General features: G+C 45.6%; 1 protein-coding gene across 3 annotated transcripts in view; it reads right to left on the reverse strand.

Moving 5' to 3' along the window:
• Positions 1–19698, reverse strand: part of VPS13D (vacuolar protein sorting 13 homolog D) — a 244991-nt gene that overhangs the window by 32954 nt on the left and 192339 nt on the right. For all 3 annotated transcript variants that reach the window (XM_060141400.1, XM_060141399.1, XM_060141398.1), the window contains one exon: positions 17669–17864. In XM_060141400.1, the coding sequence (XP_059997383.1) occupies positions 17669–17864 (196 nt within the window). The remainder of the gene's footprint in view (positions 1–17668; positions 17865–19698) is intronic.

Below are 19698 nucleotides of genomic sequence, written 5' to 3' on the forward strand. Positions count from 1 at the left end.
AGGAGTGTGTGCTCTGCGCTCAGACTGCCAGCATTCAAATTCTGGTTCCCTCTCTCATTAACTTTGAGATTTTAAACAAGTTATGTAACTTCTCTGTGCTTCAACTTTCCCATCTGTAAAATGGGGAAAATACAGTACCCACCTCACTGAGTCGCTGGAGGATTAAAGAGTAATACACGTAAAATGCTTAAAACAGTGTGTGACATGAGTACACATTCAAACTCTGGAGCATCGCCATCCAGAGCACGGCATCCACCTGAGATGTCTTGTCCGCTGCAGACAAGCAGCTATCTGGAAGGACAGAAATACGTGTTTTGCTGGACGGCACAAAGGACAGGCAGGCTCACAGTTTGGCCAAAGGATGCAACTGGCTGATGGCTAGGAGTAAACTACTCCCTTAACCAACCTTTCTCCTCGGGTGCTCTGAAGACAGACAGCCCTTTCTTTATGACTGTACTTACGCCACAGCCTTGTCTGTCTGTTCATTTACTCGGTGCAGCATTACTGTGAGGACCAGGCTTCTCCAGGCCCTGCCCCCTGATAAAGGGGCAGCAGCCTCACAGGGCGGCCTGCCGCTGACAGTCAGCACCCTGGGCTAACAGGCTTTCCATGGGACAGCCTCCCACCTGCTCCGGTTTAGCATTTGGGCTCGGCGGTGGAAAGCCAGAAAGTGAGGCTATCACCAGCCTTCGAGGAGGCTGGGCGGCAGGGAAGCGACAGAACCATCCGGAGTCTCAGCAACTCAACGGGAACGCTCCAATGTCGGCATCCAACCACCTCTGCCACCAGCGCAGCCTCCTCGGAGACGGGTAGGTTTCCTGTTGTGTCAGCCCCGTTTCCTTCAGCAACATTATCCTGCAAACAGAGAGCTACTTTGAATAAAGCGCTGAGGTGTCCCGTTTCTGGCCGGGGAGGAGGGGAGGCAGCAGGCAGCTCCATTTCGGAGGGAAGCATCGCTGCGCCCTGACCCTCTCTAGACAGCGCCTCTTCCCTCTCCCCAGTCCTGGAAAGCTGTGTTTGAAGAAAAGAAACGTGCTGGCTTTCCTGTATGACCTCAGATGGGCAAGTTCTGAATGGCAGCTGGGTCTATTACATGCAGTGTGAGAGGGTTAAACAGGACAGCCTCAACTCTTTATAAACTTTTGCCCTGTGGATATGTACTCATTGGCGGCAGTACAAGACTCGAGCTGTATTACACGCCTTAACGATATGGTTCAACTGTCGGTCAGGCTTGGGCCTGGCCCTGGGCCAGACCGCAATCAATGGGACACAGAACCTCCCCCTTCAGATCATCACGAAGGCTCATATTATCTCCTTTTCGTCGTGCTGGTTAAATTTATGGAGCAGAACCCTGAAGCCGCATTCCTCGGCCTGGGCCGGCCCACGCGGCCCTCCCTCCCTTTGTTCGGTACTGTAAGCCAGCCGTGCTTCGGAGGACTGTGGGGTTGTTAGTTCAGGCACTGACTGTTTGCTCATGACTGAAATGAAAAGAGTTCAGTGGAAGGGCAAAAGGACAGCCCGAGTGTAAAACCCCATCCCAGCAGGCCCTGGGCCCACGTAGAGGCCCCGAGCTGCTCCTGAATGGGCTTCGTTCTCACAAAAGCAGAATCTTCAGTCTGATCTCTGATAAGCCTTCTCTGAAGCAGCAGCCAAACCCTCCTGCGGCGCCCCTCCCAGGAAACCCTGGACTCTGGGGTACCACAGGAGACGCGCTGGCCCCTAGTACAGCCCAGACATCAAAAGGAGCCACAGTTCTACAGCATCTTCTGGTCTTGCCAGGTCCCACAGGGGATGGCAATGTAAACACTGACTAGTAGCTGGTCTTACTTTTAACATTAAGACAGGAAAGAGTAAACGTATTTTTCAGGTCTTGGCTACAAGGGCAGGATACGTGCGCACTGTCCGTGAATGCGCGTGCGTGCGCCTGCGCATGTGCCGTGGAGGGGCCGTGTCCACCGGGGACTGGGTCTCCTGGAATCAAAAAGGAGAAGGTCCCACGCGTTAGACCTGCAGAGTCTGCCCATTTGCTCTCATCCATGATCTTCAGCATCTCTGACTAGTGTACAGGGTTAAACAAGCAGCCAGATAGATGGGACTTCACTTTAGTTTTGAGTGTAACCGGACAGGAGAGCAATCCTGGAGCGGCTCGTAAGGCAGCTCCTTCCAGGGGATGCCATCTGATGGCTGGAAGGTAAGTCATCCCAGAGCTGAATCCAGGCTCTCCGAGGGATGAGCTGTGAGGCCATGGTGCATCGTGTACGTCTCTTGTGCCTCAGCCAGTCCACCCAAAAAACGAGGCTATTGGGCTGACCTATGGGAGTCTGGGATGGTCACTAGAACTCTTCTAACCAAGGTCCAAGCATAACAGAGAGAGGAGGAGTAAGAGGCACAGAGAGAACAAACCCCAAGCCCAACCCAAACCAAACCAAAGGCATGATGAGAGAGGGTCAGGTAGGAAAGCCTTTGAGGGGACTTTGTGCTTTCCTGCCAGTTTTGCCTTTTCAGCCACTGTCAGGCAACCCTACTCTAGGGCCCAAGCTTGTTTAAAAATAAACCCAGGAATCCCATACCAGCTATGACAGGCACTAAGGCATTTTCCAGTTCTGTGTAGAGGCAGACTTCTTTGATAGACTCTCTTGAAGTCAGTGGCCTATTTCGTATCAGACCCTGAATCGACCTGAAGGTGGAAGTCGTGCTTCCTGATTCAAGGTAATCATGTGTTTCTGAACGGAAACTGCATTCGTGCATTTTCCTCACAATGCTTCCTTATCCACTGTGTTGATGTTTAGAGATGCGCTCGTGAATTTGTCATTCCAAAGCCTCCAGCACCTTTTTTTGCTTAGGTAGGAGGTGCCATGGAATGAATGGGTCACAGAAAATTGTCTCTTGCTATTGAGAATCACTATTTGTACTGGTTTGTTAAAAATATAGGTTATAGAGAACCACTAAAGTCAGGAAAAAAGAGGCAAGAAAAAGCTAGGTGGGTTAATTTAGGAAATCCTCAAGAAAAACGTGTCATCCATTTAATGTCTCTAGCTTTTCATATACAAGTGTAGGGTTCAATTAAGTCTTTCGTCATAATAATGCCTCACATCTCCCAGGACAACTGACAAAGCACTTGCACACACATTATCACAGGCTACACGAATACTCATAAATGAATCCAGTCTCCATCAGGTGTCAGTGCACGACAGAAGGGCTCCTGAAGGCTTTAGTTTTAGCCCAGATACATCAGTATTCTCTGAGACACTAAAATCTGGAAAACGGGACCCATGCCTGAGAATGAGACTCAGTTATGAACCAGGACAGACTTTGAGAACTTATGAGCAGTGACCTGGTTCCCCCTACTTCCTGTTGGACTTTCTCCATCTTGGGGTCACTTTTATGACCAGATTCCAGGGACAGACAAATCATAAGTAAACAACAAGGCCAGGCTCTGAAAATGCAGGAGCCCAAGTTGCTTACAAAAAGGATGCAGCAGCAACAGCCAATACACGTGCCCAGAGCTGCCATCAGTGGACTCCCAGCTCCACACACTTCCCTCCTCTGTGTTTTCTGGACTCTTTATTCTAGCATTGTGGACAGGGCTAAGGAGGACTAACTTGATACTAGTTTGGGAACTAAAAAGGAAATATGTTTTGAGATTTGCTGTTTCACACCATACACATCCACTCTTGGTGCAAAATGGCTTCTGTCAAGGGTTTTCGTGTATTTTTTTTTAAACACTGATTTCTTGGCCATCAGCTAAAAGAAACTGTGAACATTCAAGTAGCTCTGTGATGACTGAGCGTGTGGGAAGTGGTCCGTTTATAAGGGGTTCTATGTAGGCCATCCTCACACACTCCCCCGTGTGACCTAGCCTGTCACTCTAGGGGCACTTTAGTTTCCCCGAGGGGAAGTCAGAGGGAGGGCTGAAGCAGTGACAGCGCAGACTTGGCCACAGAGTCCACACCGCAGGGGATGAGATGTAACAGACCTGAACGGTGCTAAGCCCGCTGGGCTAAGGCTGGGCCCAGGGCTGCTCAGGGATAGTTTAGGTACACACTGCCTCACGTTCACCTACTGCCTTTTTATTTTTAGAAAACGATATCAAGCGCTCATATGTCCTGCCTGGGCTTTCTTCGTCCCAGTGCCCAGCTTCCTCCTGGTAGCGGCGCCAGCCTAAGGGAGCCGCCTCTGTGCCGTTCCTCCAGGGAGTCACCCCTCAGCCACGCAGACACGACTAGGGCAAAGTTGACCCTCACTCCCTTTGAAATGGGAAGACTGACCTGAGGAGGGGATGAAAAGCTGTTTGCAAGAGGCCACAAAGCAAAGTAGCGTCAGGGCTGGAATCAGGGTTCTGGTCTCACACTTCACAATCCTGTTCTCTTGCCAAGAGGCCACGCTCTCCAGTACCCAAAGGGAACATCCAGATAGGTTATTTTGATCACAGAGACTCGAGTCAAGGAGGAACTGATCCTACACTGACATTATTAAAAGAATGTGAGCTGCTATCCCTTCAACACAATAAATCAGAATGATGTTTCGGGCCACTCTGTCAGCTCCACCATTGCATTTTGGGAATAAGAATTAAAATCTCATGAATCCTATCCCCAAACTTAAAAAACAAAACAAAACAAAAAAACCCTGTTGTATATTAGACTTCAGTAAAAGTGTCTTAAAAATCTGTCAGTAGAGCACTCTGTATTTAGCACATGGTCGACGTAAGTCTAAGTCCCAAATGCGCTGTCCAGCCTTGGCACTGCCTATTCCCCCATGAGCCACCTCCTTGCCCAGTGACACTCAGAATTTCCTAAAGGAGCTAAATTTCTGGAAATAGGACAAATGGGAAAATGAGTTTTGAAATGAATTATGAAATGAGCATTTATAATCTAGAGAAAGCTCATTTTCAAAGGCTCCTTATAATATCCAAAGTTGTCTCCTATTTTCATTATGCAGAAACCATGAACAAACGGGTGCGTGGTGAAAGCAGTGTTTTAAAGAGCCCATCACGTCTAGCCAGAGATGAAAGAGTCTTTCCCTTTCAACTCTAGTTCTGAACCCAAGAACACTTTTATTTTTTTGAACAGACATAGGGGACCCCAACCTACACGATAACACTGTTGTGAGACCGTCCTGGTAGGAGTCAGACAGATAAGCCCTCCACAGTTCCAAAAGCCCCACTGAAGGGGGATCTGATTCCACAATTCAAAACCCTTCAACAATACTAAACAGTGGACTGTCATGCGTCTGGAAAATATAACCGTTTTTGAAGAATGCTTTCCAAACCACGTAATGCTTTTAGAGCTGTTTATCAGAAGAGCTGGGTGAGCAACAGTGGCCTGAAACAGCGTCAGCTGTCACAGGGTCGCATGCCCCATCCGAATTTCCGTAAGCGCTCTATCATTCTCGGCTGTCCTACCCTTGGCAGACAACAGATGCCAATGTTTGGAGACATTCGCTACATAACTTTTACCCGACAAACCTGGCTCCAGGACAGATTTCCATGTCATGTGGGGCTTTTGGCTGAACTCTGCTCGAACCCAGAGGCATATCATTTACAGCAGACACTAACAATAGTTTGGGATCACCTGCTCTTCACAAGCGGGTTCAGAGCAAGCTCGTGGCCTCTGCACACCTTCTCCAGTGGGGTTCTCCTACACGAAGTCTGAGAGCCCAGGTGAGTTCCTCCACCCAGAATTCTAACCATGTAACAAGCATAGGTTTGTAGGCCTGAATTTAACCATTCTGTGTGAAGAAAGAGAATGGGAAAGACAAAAACCCAGCAAGGCATATGAATTTCTCATCTCAGCACTATAGCAAGTGGTTGGCAAGTTTTCAGGGACAGGCTATAAGTAAGAGGTAAAGATATAATCCCTGTTTTACTTACGCTCAACATCCCATATTCAGAGCGAATACTGACACAGATGCCATTTCTGGAGCCCTAATTACACGCCACACGTCAGGCTAAGTGCTTTATATACATTATGTCACCTACTCCATACAACCACCCACTGAGGCAGGCATTATTATTCCTATTCCACTTGAGTCAAAGGAATCTCACCTTGGAGATATTAAGGGGGAAAAACTTGCTCTGGGCCACAGCTAAGAAATAGCAGTGAGATGACTCACACCCAGGGCTGCCCTCTGACCTCATGTTACAGACGTGGGAACCAAGCAGTGCTCTGGGAGCCCCTTCCTGATCCTCGCAAATGCTGCGTTTCTTTTCCCACTGGCTACCACAGCGCTCTTTCCCACTTCTTCTCCAGAACTGGGGAAGACCTGTGACTTTATGTTCTTTCCACGTCTCTTTCTGAAACAAGCGCTTCTCTTTGAAGAAAGACCTCTTGCCCTTGGCGTGTCAAGATAAGAAAGCTTTCAGCAACTTTCCCTTGGAAACTACAGAACACCCATCAGCACCCAGGATCTAAGTACAGTTGCTCACCAGCTGCCGGCCCCTCTGAATAGCTTTTATGGTTCAGCGAGGGGTGGGGACAGGGCCATGTCACTACTGTGGGGTGTGCTATTTCTTTCATGTTCCCGGGATCTGACAAGAGCCTTCCACAACCTGTTTCTTTACAACACACGGAATGAGAGATTAAAGACCAATACCAGACGTAAAGCTGGGGTTGGGACTAGCAACGACCTCTCTCCAGATGCGTTCTAAATCTTCCTGGGAAAGAAGGGCCGCTGACCGCCTAAGCAGATGCTGTTCAAAAGTTGTCATGGGTGATTAAATGAGATAATACATGTAAAGTACATAGGACACAGTAAACATTCATAGTAAAGGTTTAAAATTGTTAGCAATATTATTATTTATTTATTTATTTATTTATTTATTTTGCAGTACGCGGGCCTCTCACTGCTGTGGCCTCTCCCGTTGCGGAGCACAGGCTCCGCACGCGCAGGCTCAGCGGCCATGGCTCACGGGCCCAGCCGCTCCGCGACACGTGGGATCTTCCCCGACCGGGGCACGAACCCGTGTCCCCTGCATCGGCAGGAGGGCTCTCAACCACTGCGCCACCAGGGAAGCCCAATATTATTATTTATTAATACCACCAAACTCCAAAGAATGTTTTAGCAGAAACAATGTATATGGATTTCAGTAAAACCACATTAATTCTGAGCTACTAGTTGGATGTGGAGGAGAAATGACATCGAGAAAAGATGAATGAATTAATGAAAAATCTAAATTATAGAACTACTGATTAAATATGACACGTTGAGTCCAGAGACCCCTCTAAAGCGAAAGCAAAGGGATACAGGTGGCGCGGATCCAAAAGGATAAAGAGAAGGTGTCAACAATGTTTTAGAAGCTGAAGAGCAGATGGACAAGTGGTGCTGAGATGTAAGCCTGAGGGAGTAGCAGCCACAAAGCAGTGAGCTAATTAGTAGGTTAACTGCTAAATTTCAGAAAGACGGAGGCACCGAAGAGCTCTGAGGGCCTGGGGCATCGGGGAGGAACAGGGAGGCCTGTCTGTGAGGTGGTGAAAACAGGAAGACTGGGTGGAAGTCTGTATAAGAAGCGGTGAGACCTGTAGGGCCCTCTCCCACCTGTAGCCCAGCCTGCTCCTCCTCCGCAGAAGACGAACATCTACAGGTCCCCCCAACCTGATCCTTCATGGCAAGGCCCCGGGCCCCACACAGGGAGCCCCTCAATCTGCTGACCGGTGCCTCATCTTAAAATAGGAGAACAGCTAGTCAAGAATCACCAAACATCTGAGAACTGTCTCTATTCGTGAAAGAAGAAGACCAAAACAAACAAATAGGAGAGGACTTCCCTGGTGGCGCAGTGGTTCAGAATCCGCCTGCCAATGCAGGGGACACGGGTTCGAGCCCTGGTCCGGGAAGATCCCACATGCCGCAGAGCAACTAAGCCCGGGCGCCACAGCTACTGAGCCTGCGCTCTAGGGCCCGCGAGCCACAACTACTGAGCCTGCAAGCCACGAGCCACAACTACTGAGCCTGCGTGCCACAACTACTGAGCCCGCGCCCCGCAACAAAAGAAATGCAATGAGAAGCCCACGCACCGCAACAAACAGTAGCCCCCGTGCGGCAATGAAGACCCAACAGAGCCAAAAATAAACAAACAAACAAACAAACAGGAGAAGGAAACTCAGGAGAGAACGAGGGTCCTAGCTCTATAGAGGAGCTAGAGAGCGGGCCGTCCGGATAGGAGCAGGGGGCAGCTAGGGGAAGGCACTCTAAGGAAAAAAATGTAACTAATAAATTAATTACTAAATACATTTTAAAGCATATACAGGAGAGTGTATAGATGTATTAGTAATAGGAAGATACAAAAAATCTTTTAAAAAGGAGTTACTAACCTCAGAGTAAAAAAAGCTGAACCCAGACAAGAGTTTGAGGATAAATTGGGAATGTGCGTATATAAAACTAAGCAAACAATAATAAAAGTGGTTACTGACTCCAGGGGGAAAAAACAAACTACAAAGTTAAACCAAAAGGGAAACATAATCCTAGTAACCTACATGGCTTCACTGGGAATATTATTTACACAGTCGTAATAATGTAAAAATGGAATTACTGACTTACCCGAAAATGATGGTATAACTACAGTATACTGAAAAGTGGGGCATAAGGGGGGCGGGGGACATGTGTGGACAGCAGTAGGAAGTCAAATGACATCAAGAAATGGCACTACGGTCACTTTTTTTCTTTAAGAAACACGGAGGAAAATGCCTCCAGTTGAAGAAACAGCCAGAAGTGCTGGAGGTGGCTGCCTGCAGGGGAGCAGGGAAGAGGTGGGGTGGGGCAGTTGACTGCTGGGTTTTGAGTTCACACACGTAGGAGTCTTGGACTTCTGAAAGTGCGGGCATGCAGGGACTGTGAGAAAATAAACTTCAATTTGAAAAGACAAAAAGATAATGAGTTATAATGAGATCAGTAAGGTCAACATGATAAGATTTTTTAAAAAGCACTGTTCTTATTAACTGTAGGCACTAAAGAATATTCAGTAAATATGTATAAGGTGGAAAGAATAATTGAAGAATCAAGAGATAATTATCCAACTGTAAACAATCAGTAAAACGATAATGATTTGTTTTGAAAGGGCTGTGACAGACCTAATGATGTGGAAAAAGTGCCTGTAACTACCAAGTAGACACCAACACACACCACCCCATATACACCACTGACATACAAATGCAGTTTTGGTGTTTTTAAGAACAAACAGCAAGTCAAATCACCAATAAAGGGGTACTTCAAGAAAGCCATAGGCAACTTGCTTCAATGGACGTGTAAGAATAATTCAAGAATATTAACCCACAAACAGCTTGATGATTTCTCAAGAATCTGGAAGATTCCTCACAGCAGTCTGTACTCCAGGATTTAACTATTCTTGGTACTTAATACCTATTATATGCCTGGAATACAGTAGGAGGTCAATGCTTCACCACTTGATGAATTTCTACTGTCAATTCGCCTACATGTGAAACCAGAGAGCTCACTAAGCAATCAGGTCTGAATATCACAAGCTCATTAACTGAATTAATGGGGCCCCTATTAGTTCAAACAAAAACATAAAAACTTTCTGAGGTTTGCATCTTTTCACTAGGGATATGAAGGCACTCACACATGGTAATCTGGCCTCCTGATGCCCCGGCAGGTGGGCAGGTGCCCGTCTCGCTACCCTAACCGTGCTGCTGGAGCAGCTCGGTAAAGTCTAGGGGAACGAAGAGCCCTGTCCTCCGTTCATCCTGGAAGTATTCAGTGAGGTTACACTGGATTCAACCAGTCCCAAGCCACCAGGGTGAGCCAGGATTCCTGTGGCCCATCCTCCTCATAATGAGAGGTGAAGTTCTGCTCTGACTCTCCTTTGAAGTTTTCAGCAGTCCCTGGGTTTTATGATACAGCTTGGGTCACCCCTGCCATTATCTATGTTTGAAGTATGTTTGGGGAAAATCTACTAGGAGCTGTCTCTGGTGTTAACACAGAAAAACTGCCTCATAAAAACTGCTTTCCACAAGGAGTTCAAATGAGCTTATCCAAATATTGTAGGTTTATCCTGCTCACCAACTTTGCTAGGGTAGAAAACTGAGGTTTTGCCAAGTAAAGTCTAACAGAGATATGCCTTCTCGATTTCCTGAACAAGCTCAGGGCACTGCTAACACAACCGAGTGGGCTTCTGACAAGATGGACCTTGCACTTTGAAGTCATCTGCTGTGCACTTACCATGCTGCTGAAGTTAAAATTTATTGGGATAGTAGGTTAAGGTGAAGGACTAAATTAGGTAAATTATTGTGAGAGGTCTTTCTGATATGTGATAAAATCTTTCCAACTGTTACTTCAAGAAACCCAGTAAAAGTCAGGAGCAAACCAGGAAGGCTGACAATTGTTGGCAGGAAGCCAAAGTGAAGCATCCCATTACGGCGGCTCCTACAGTTCGATCCATATTAATCCACCACTGCCGATATGTGCTATTTGTCAGCAGGACAACGGATCATCACCATACTTTCAAATAGAACAACTTGTCAGGGAAATTAACCAGGCAGAGAGGTATATTAACCGGTGGTATATTAACTGGTGGCATATTCATGGAGTCACAGAAGGGTGCAAAGAATGGCAGTGTTTTACATTTCTGCAAATCTCTTTAAGTCTTACTTAATCGAAAACAGCTGCATTCTCTTATCTGCTTCTACAGCCAACCTGTTGTAGTATCACACATTGTGTATGTAGCTCCTGGAAACTCTGCCGTACATTCATTAGAGAATATTAGGATAAAAATAGTTGTTTATCCATCTATATATCGACATATGAATGAATGTATAAATATAGAAAGATAGGTTTGACCTTATAAATCCCTGGAAGGTTTGGGGGTTCCCCAGGGGTCCTTAGACCATATTTTGAGAACCTTTGTCCTAAAAGGTCCCATATGTATAAATTTTGTGCTAATTGGAAATCAGTTTCCTCTACGTATTAAAGTAAATCCACTAAGGATATAGGTTAGTAAAGTAACACTGTTAACCTGATTTGAGTTACATAAACCCAATATAATAAAACTTTCTTTTAGGGTATACTGTGATTAAAATGTTTTACTAGTTCAATCTCATTCCCCCCCACACCCGCATTTGACAAATTAGTGAGAAACTTAGCAAAGGTCTGTCTCTGAGAGGCAGTCTGGCAAAAGAGTGCTAGATAAAGGTATCGGGGCAAGGAAACTCAGGGTTAATAACACCCAAACCTACCTCTTCTTCCACCAAAGATTACAAGCCTTCACAGGTAAAACAATACTATAGTCTTCAATTCTCTGCTAGCCCATATGTCCTCTATCTATCTCAGAATTCTCTTACTGGCTAAAGCTCTCTGGGAGCAGGGGATATGAACTCAAACCTGAATCCTTTCTTTAAGGGAGATTCCAATTTCATCCTGGGCAAAGAGGGATGATTCTGTAAGGGAAAACCATGAAAGACATAGGACTGCCATCAAAATCTAAAAATAAGTAAACCTAATGCCTTTCCAGAGGAATTCCACCAACAGTTAAATGGCTTTTCATTCTTCTCTAATACAGGGAATATAAATTTTTCTCAGGAAGAAATACACTTCTGTTTCTCTTGAAGTTCAAAGCAAAAATCTCAAATGCATATCTTATGTATGTAAGATTGGGTGTCATTCCAGAGTTTTAAAAATCAAGTCACTGAACAAGGAAGGGACTACATGTGCAAGGGCTAGACTGACTATTTAATTTTTAAATGGAAGAAATCCAAATCAGAAAGCAATCACACTTTCCATTCTATTTTCTTTGAGCAAAGACCTGCTAGTTGAGATAGCAGGACTGTACATCAAAGATGTACATGCCTGAATTCAATTTATTTTTACTTTTGGAAGCAGGATAGTGCCGTTTCCATGAAGTCAGTCATCTCTGCAAGCCAAAAATGGCAAAAAATAGATGCTCTCCTTTCTAGAAACGATAATAATGTACCATGACCAAAAAAGTGGTTTTTTTCCCTAACAGATAATCTTGCATAAAAATGAGTCATGGGATTTCAGAAATGGAAAGGCTTTTCTCAAATATGTGTGTGCAGGAACACACACACTTTTTTTTTTTTCCATCAACAGATTTGAGCTTTCCATAAGTTATAATGAGAATGGCATCGTCTGGAGCCTTTGAGTGAAAGGGGAATACAGTATTTAGAGTTCAGCAAGAGGGAAGAAGTCTGTCTTAGAAAATAAGATTTCTCTGCTTGTGTTCCTGTGAGAGAAATTTTAACTTATAAGGCATGAAGGACTGTTAAGATGTTTCTTAAAAATGTCTTATCCTGTAACTTCATCAGCTTAATTTCAGACCCGAGTGAGACATCGTATGTCATTAGCACAGCTCTGAATGTTGTTTCTTCTTCTGGGTTTGCTCAGGAGGAGTGAGAGAAGGATCCATCTACCTTCAAGCATTCTTGGGAAAGGGCTGGTGTGGCAAGATCCGGAAGTGAGAACACAGGGCTCTCACCTCACACCCAAGGGTGAGAAGAAGACAGACAAAGGGGCTGTCCCTAGAGCCACGGGGCCACTTTTGGATAACGGGAGAGATATGAACAGTCCCTTCCCTTCAGCCGGACGCAACAGTACTTTTTGAGTTTCACTGAAATCGAGTTCCTTCCCATGATAAAACTGACATGTCAACATGGCCCCAGCAGATGGTTACCAAGCCAGCAGACAGATATGCCCGAAGATGAGAAACAGAGCCTCAGGGTCAAATCTGTACTAGGCTCTTGCTTTTCACCCAGACCAGTAACCACGGCTTTGTGTCGATGCCATGAGGGTCTACAGAATCATCTGGAACGGGTATCTTGTACTTCTTAGACGAGCAGGAGGCAGGAGCTACAGGATGACACGGTGTATCTTTCTGAACGGCTAATTTTACTGGGTAGCAATTAAAAACATTACCCTATTAAAACAAACATGGGGTAAACTGTAAAGTTCATTCACAGTTTTAAGATGAAACAGAAACTTTCCAAGAAATGGTGGACTGGCTCTGCCTCCAGATCCATGGGGCATCGGTCCACCGTGCTCTGCCTCAGAAGGAAACACTGGTGGAAAAAACCGAGAGCTCTGGTATATATCCTAACAAACATTTAAATTTTTATTCGATTTTTACCTTTGGAAGTTCCCTAAAGGCTTAATTCAAGCCAATTCTGCTTGATGTGTTATGTATGATACCAAGAAGGGCAAACAGCTGCTCTCAGAGCAGTGTTGCCAGACTAGAATGGAAGAGCAGGAGAAGCCTTCCCTAAATGCCCTTTGCTGATTTTCTTCTCACCTGTCCAAGCTGACAGCATTCAGGCTCTGATGACCTTTTATCCTGGAGAGTCATGGGTAAGATGCAAACACTAACAAAAAGGGTTTTTCCTGAAAAAAATCCATTTCAATTTCACATCTAAGAGGCCATTAGTGGAAAGTCTCTAACAGATTTTGGATGGTGTCTTGGGAGTATGTGCACTGAAGAAGTCAAATATGCCCACCGTAAATCTTTTCTGTGAAACCAACCAAACGGTTACTCAAAAGCTCTCAGAGCAACTGGAATTTACATCTACGTGCACAATACAAGGGTCCCGGGATTCCAGAACATTATCAGAGTCCTGATGCTATGTTCTTAAACAATGATCTATCATTATCCCTCAGGTTCCCCCTTCCTCCTTATCTAACTTAAATAATGAGATAAGCCCCAACACTCCTGAGCTTTGCTAAATTAGTTTAAATATTTCAAGTTCTGCCAGCTCCCTCTTCTCCCCCCTGTTCTGGGTCTTGACGAAAAAGGTGAAGAAATATTTTGGAGGAAACCCCAGGGGCCCAGCTTCATAAATCTTCATCTGCTACTTTCTTGAAACGTCATGCGACCCCAAGTGTACGACATATGGTACTCAGAGAAATAAACAAGCAAATAAATAGCTCAGGGTCAGACCCTTCTTTCTTTTCCATGGTGTTTTTGCTGCTCCTGGGTCTCTGAGGCTTTCTACCCAAGTATCTTTTTAAACGCTACCAGCAAATACCACCACACACGCAGAGAACTGGACGTGCAGCCCAGCGGGCGCCCTGCTTTGGCCCGGTCTCCTGAAGGGTGGTGGGCTTGTCTACATGACTTCAGTGGCACCACAAGTGTGGCTGCATCGGTGCCATTTTCATAAACTTTACTTGGGAACAGACAAATGTGGCTCAACACACAGAGACGAGAAGATGCAACCTGAGCCAGCAGAACGTTGCCTTGGAAAAGGCTTCTTCCTTCAGTTCCAAACCACACATACTTGTACGGTTAACAAATGCAGCAGGGGATACGGGTCCACAGCATTCATGTTGAGGCCAAAGGCTCTGCTGTCCTCCACCCTCTCCTCTCCCCCACCCCCACCTGCCTTCCCAAGAACTGTTAGATTGCATGGAAATTTTAGGGAAAAGTTAGGTGGCTGTCTTCTTGGAATGCCTGCACACTCCAACAAGGAGAGGAACTTGGAAGTATTTTAATCTAAAAGAACTCAAGTGTGGGGGGGTTCCCTATAAATAAAATCATGTTCAAATAAACACAAAAAGGAGCCAATATTTCCTGTAAGGCCACTTTTCAGATGGATTACTGGAAGGAATAGCCTTCCACAGTTTTATGGCTTACTTTGCTATCATCTGCTTAAAATTTGGGTCAGTTAAAACATAGATGCTAAGATCTAAGCCCTCACTTGGATGAAATATTACAAAGGAAGCAGAAAGTCTCATTCCAAAAGTGGACTCAGAGGCAGAGCCCTTGGACTCCTGGGTTCTATCGCTGGCTCAGTCCCTGGACTCAGGTCAGCCCTCGGTCAGAATCTCACTTCTAATCCCTTCAAATCATTAGTTAGTCCCTGTTGTCTAAACAGTGGGGAAAAACCCTGAGTAACACCCCTGGATCCTGTTCAATCAACAGGGATGGTTGGAGACAGTTATAACTCACTTCCAAGAAATCAGGGTGATTTATCCCTTGGTAGAGCTAGTACGTTCCTAAGAGATCACAGTGTCATCAGAACAAACCCTTAAGGCACTGCAACATTTCTCCACCTGCAAAAATCTCTCTGCTCCTTTAATGTGACTTCAAAAGTAATATCACCCAGCATTTTATAGTTCTTTACAGCATCCACATTAAAATAACTCTGGTTGGGCTTCAAACCTCTGAGAGAGAGAATAAACAAACAGGTATATTTATCCCAGTTCACAGAGGAAGAAACTGAGGCTTCGAGAGGCTAGGAGGCTTGACCAAGGGCCCAAAGCTCATAGGTAAGGGGGTTGGGGCCGAGTGCTATTGTTTTCGGGGTCAAGTGCTCTTTTCTCTCTAGTGCTTGGCTCCTTGTTAATAACCCTACTTTTGGATCTAGACGAATGGACTAAGGGAAATTGGTTAAAGAGTTTCCGAAGAATCTGTAGTGCCTTTTCAGTGCAATGAAGGGTAAAGGGCCAAGCTTCTCTGAGGCCCTCAGTTCACAGGTCTAGCACGTGGTAACTGCAGCCTTGGCTCTCCCACTACTGGCTCCTCCAGGGACAGAGAGGAGAGGCAGCAGCTTAATGCCCCCCGCTTTGAGCTTCCGTGTCTGTAGGCCCACGGCTAGCTGGCTGCCCCTCACTCAGCACTAGAGCTTTTGTTTCTAGGAGGAGTGAGTGACTAGAAGACAGCCGTTCTGGGCACTTGAATTAGACTGCCCAACTGCTGGTCGCTTTGAGACAAGCTGCATAGCTTCCCTGCACCCCTTTACCTAGAAGGTGATTCTTTCTTCTCTTCACCTGGCCAAGTCATACTTCTACTTCAGGCTTCATCTCAAATATCACTTCCCTAGGAAAGTCACTTCCCTTGACCCCACTGACCCCACGTTAGCAAACCTTCTACTCCTCGCCTTCTCTAATTATACAGTCTCACAGCACTCTGTAAATCTCCTGTGTTATTTATCACAATTTTAGCAAATTATTATTTATATGATTATTTGTTTTACGTTTGCTGCCCCGCTTGACTGTAAGTCCTTTGAGACTAGGGACAGCCTTGCTTTCTGCTATATTCCCAACCCTGAGTTCTTAGGCAATTTTTAATCAATATTTACTAACTGAAAAATGAATGAGTGACAGATATACACTGACTGACACTAAACAGAACCTTCTACAGCAAAGCCAGACAACTGGTAAAAATGACACCACCACCTTTCTGCAGCAACCATTTTGTGCCCTAAAAAATATGCAAAACTTCATCAAGATTTCCAAACTGACAGTGTATAAAATGCAAGTGGTTTCTTTCTGGTCAACATCGTTCGAGTTTACAGCACAAAATATAGTATTTCTCAATTTAACACATACATCTCAGACCCTTTTGGAAACAACTCACGTAGTCCCTTGACCACTCTCGGATTTTAAGGATGAGGATGGATCTTCTGGAATTCTTAGGGGCCTTCCGCTTTACTCGTGCTTCATTAGGTCTTACTGTCCTAACAAAATACCTGTGGCGGACTTCCTGGGCTTTGAGCAGACACGGAAAAACTAACTGGAAACACTTTTGAAGGCTCCCTCCTGCCCCTCTTCCCAACTCCATAAATGCTCCAAAATATGCTCAAGGATTATTTCAGCTCTGCGTCTGAGAAGAGAATGTAACATTAACTAAAGTAAACCCTACAGATCCTTTTGTAAAAAAGCAGCTGCTTCCAGATGGAAGACTTTCTGGCAGAACATATTACGTGGTCCCAGTCTACAATCTTAAGTATTTCCCCTAGTGCAGTAATGTGTCATCAGTAAGGTTTCCTTGTGACAGAAAATGGATTCACTTTAACTGCGGACGGTTTCACTTCAAATCCTATTTGAGGGAGCGATAGGGTGTGGACGTGGCCCAGGCCCTAGGCGTTCTAAAAGGGGACACTGATTCACTCAGGGAATATCCATTAACCAGGCAGCAGCGAAATCCTCCTGGGCTTAAGTGGAGTCCAGCTTGGCTGGGAACCGTAACATTCATTATACCCTTTGTTGATAAGATCCCCAATTAGTCACTCTGAAAAAGGGAGGCTAAAATAGGCCACTAACACAAAGAGCGATGTTAAAGTTGTTGGATTCTATGAGATTTGGAGCCATATGGGCTGTCACTGATTTCCTGTCTCAGCTGGTATCAAGGCAAGACAGCATCCCACAGAAGAACTGCCAACTTCCTTGGGGAGTTTCTTTATGAGGTTGGGGAACTGGCTGGCACTTTCAAGTGGAAGGAGAGCTAAGAAGGGACAGACCCATGTGGTGAACCGCAGTTGCAGGGATTCTCAAACCACCCCATGGGGTCTCGGAGCAAGACACATCCTATGGCCTGAGAGTATTCTTAATGGGCATGTAGGGGTCTAGTTAGTTTGGTGAACAGGGAACGTGTGTAAGGATCCAATCGTATTTCTGACTCCTCTAATGAAAAACAACATCACACACACACACACACACACACACACACATATCCAGTACATGCAGATATAGATATAGATAGATAGATACAGATATAAAAACAGATCTGGAAAAATTCATGCCAGATTTTTGTGCCTCATTTTCATGCCTCTATATTAGGCAGGTCAGAAATTTTAGTTACATGTATTCAAATTTTTAAAAATCACATCATTAAGGCAGAAAAAGTATAGGATTCAACATATCAGTATGGCTCAGGAGAGGCAGCAGACCCGGGCTGGAAACTGCACAAGCCACTCCTCCGACAACCACTGACCTGGGGCCACTAAGTGTGGCTGTGTCTCTCACCGCCTGGGCTGTTTCTGATGCAAAGTCCAGGGCGCCTGCCACTGGCTTGGTTACAGTGCCAACAAGCCCCTTCCCAAGGCCAGATATGAAACCGCTGACACCCCCTTCTGTTTTCACACCTTCCACCGTTGAGGTTATAACACTGGTCAGTCCACCAATGATACCTAGCAGAAAAGACAAGGGCTATTGTAAGCTGGCCAAGGACAAAAGCAAAAGCATTTAAAGACAAACCCCTCAATTCCATGCACCTGGCAAGGTAAACTTAGGGGCATAATGTCAATCTCTTGATAGGTCACAGGCAGGCCAACTCAAGATGGGGAGGCAGCAGACTTGCCCACTGGGTTTAGAGTCAGAGAATATACATTACATATTGGTCAGAAGTAAAGCGCGTTTCACTTTTAAAAGAATCAAAGAGGGGTTCCCTGGTGGCGCAGTGGTTGAGAGTCCGCTTGCCGATGTAGGGGACACGGGTTTGTGCCCCGGTCCAGGAAGATCCCACATGCCGCGGAGCGGCTGGGCCCGTGAGCCATGGCCGCTGAGCCTGCGCGTGCGGAGCCTGTGCTCCGCAACGGGAGAGGCCACAGCTGTGAGAGGCCCGCGTACCGCACACACACAAAAAAAGAATCAAAGTAAAGCGAAGAGGTTAACGGTGACTACTTCTTAATTTTAGAGTATGAATAGCATATGCGCAATCAGGAGAGGGTGTAGACGCAGGATTAATTGACAGACTAGCAAACAGGGCCCTTGGGGAAAGTGGGGATCCCATAAAACATAAGGTGGAGAGATGACTAAATATAAATCCTCAGTTTTCAAAGAATACTGTGTGACTGACAAACACCACCAAATGTCTGAAATGGGGTAAAGCTACTGCACACTTTGCTGAAACAGGTGTAGGCGATCAGAGTAAAGGGTGAAGCCTTGATGAAGGGCACCCCCAAAGCTGCCAAAGCCAGCAGGGACCCTCAATGCAGCCAGTTCAAAAGACCAACCTAAGTCAAAAGGACATTCCAAACATTTTGAAAGTTGACAACAGTGACCTTAAAGAGCCTCAAAAGTGGCCAGAAGTTGGCAAAGGCTGGAGAGGACACAGGCATTGCAGGGAAAAAGCATTTCCAGGATTTGTGCCAGGGACACTCACAGGGTGTTGGTGTTTACCCTTTGACAGTGGGGGTATGAGGACTCTCTAGACGCTTCAGCTCCAGTGAGACAAATGGGTAAAGGAAGTTCCTTGGGTGAGAATGTACTAACAATTCACAACATTTCTTTTGCATCCCGGGTCCATTTGCTCCAGTGAGGCAATATGCCTTTCCCAAACTTTTGAACAAAGCTCATGACAGAGACAGAACATTACTAAACCTGGGTCAAGCAGGGCCTACAGGGAGAACGGAGCATGCCTCCCAGTTCTTAAACCAAGGAGATTCAATTGCTTCTGGTTCTTGTTATCTTTTAAGGGTTTTTTTTTCATCCTGAAGGAAGGATCTCACTCTAGGCTACTGCTTTCATATATCCCAGGGCTTAATGGATCCTCCTTGGATGAGGCCACTGGTTCTTGGTCTTAGAATGGCCTAACTGGCTCCTGGAGGTGTTGTACATATTATCTGAAGGATCCTTGGTTGGAAGGGATTTTACAACCTTGAGACAATCACTCATTTTCTTGGCACACTGGTATGTCCATCTAAAAAGTGAGGACAGCCATGCTTTCTCTCGGCATCACAAGGATGCTGGACAGATAAAGACAAGTACACATAGCAGAGCACTTTATACTCATTAAAACAACAAAAAAACCCAGTCCTCTGAATTACAGTTACTAGAAAGAATGATTAAATCTTTAAACCCAAATGACTGCCCAACAATCTACTTTTCAAGTCCATAAACAGATCAATTTCAGCCAAATTTTACTTCTAGCTGGACGTCTCCTTGGGGGCTGCTCGCTTTCCAGTTGGGCAGGCTGAGCAAAAGCAGAGGTATTTTGATCCAATCCTCACCATTAGGAAACTT

The sequence above is a fragment of the Lagenorhynchus albirostris genome, chromosome 2 (assembly GCF_949774975.1).
Source record: "Lagenorhynchus albirostris chromosome 2, mLagAlb1.1, whole genome shotgun sequence".
Lineage (NCBI taxonomy): Eukaryota > Metazoa > Chordata > Mammalia > Artiodactyla > Delphinidae > Lagenorhynchus > Lagenorhynchus albirostris.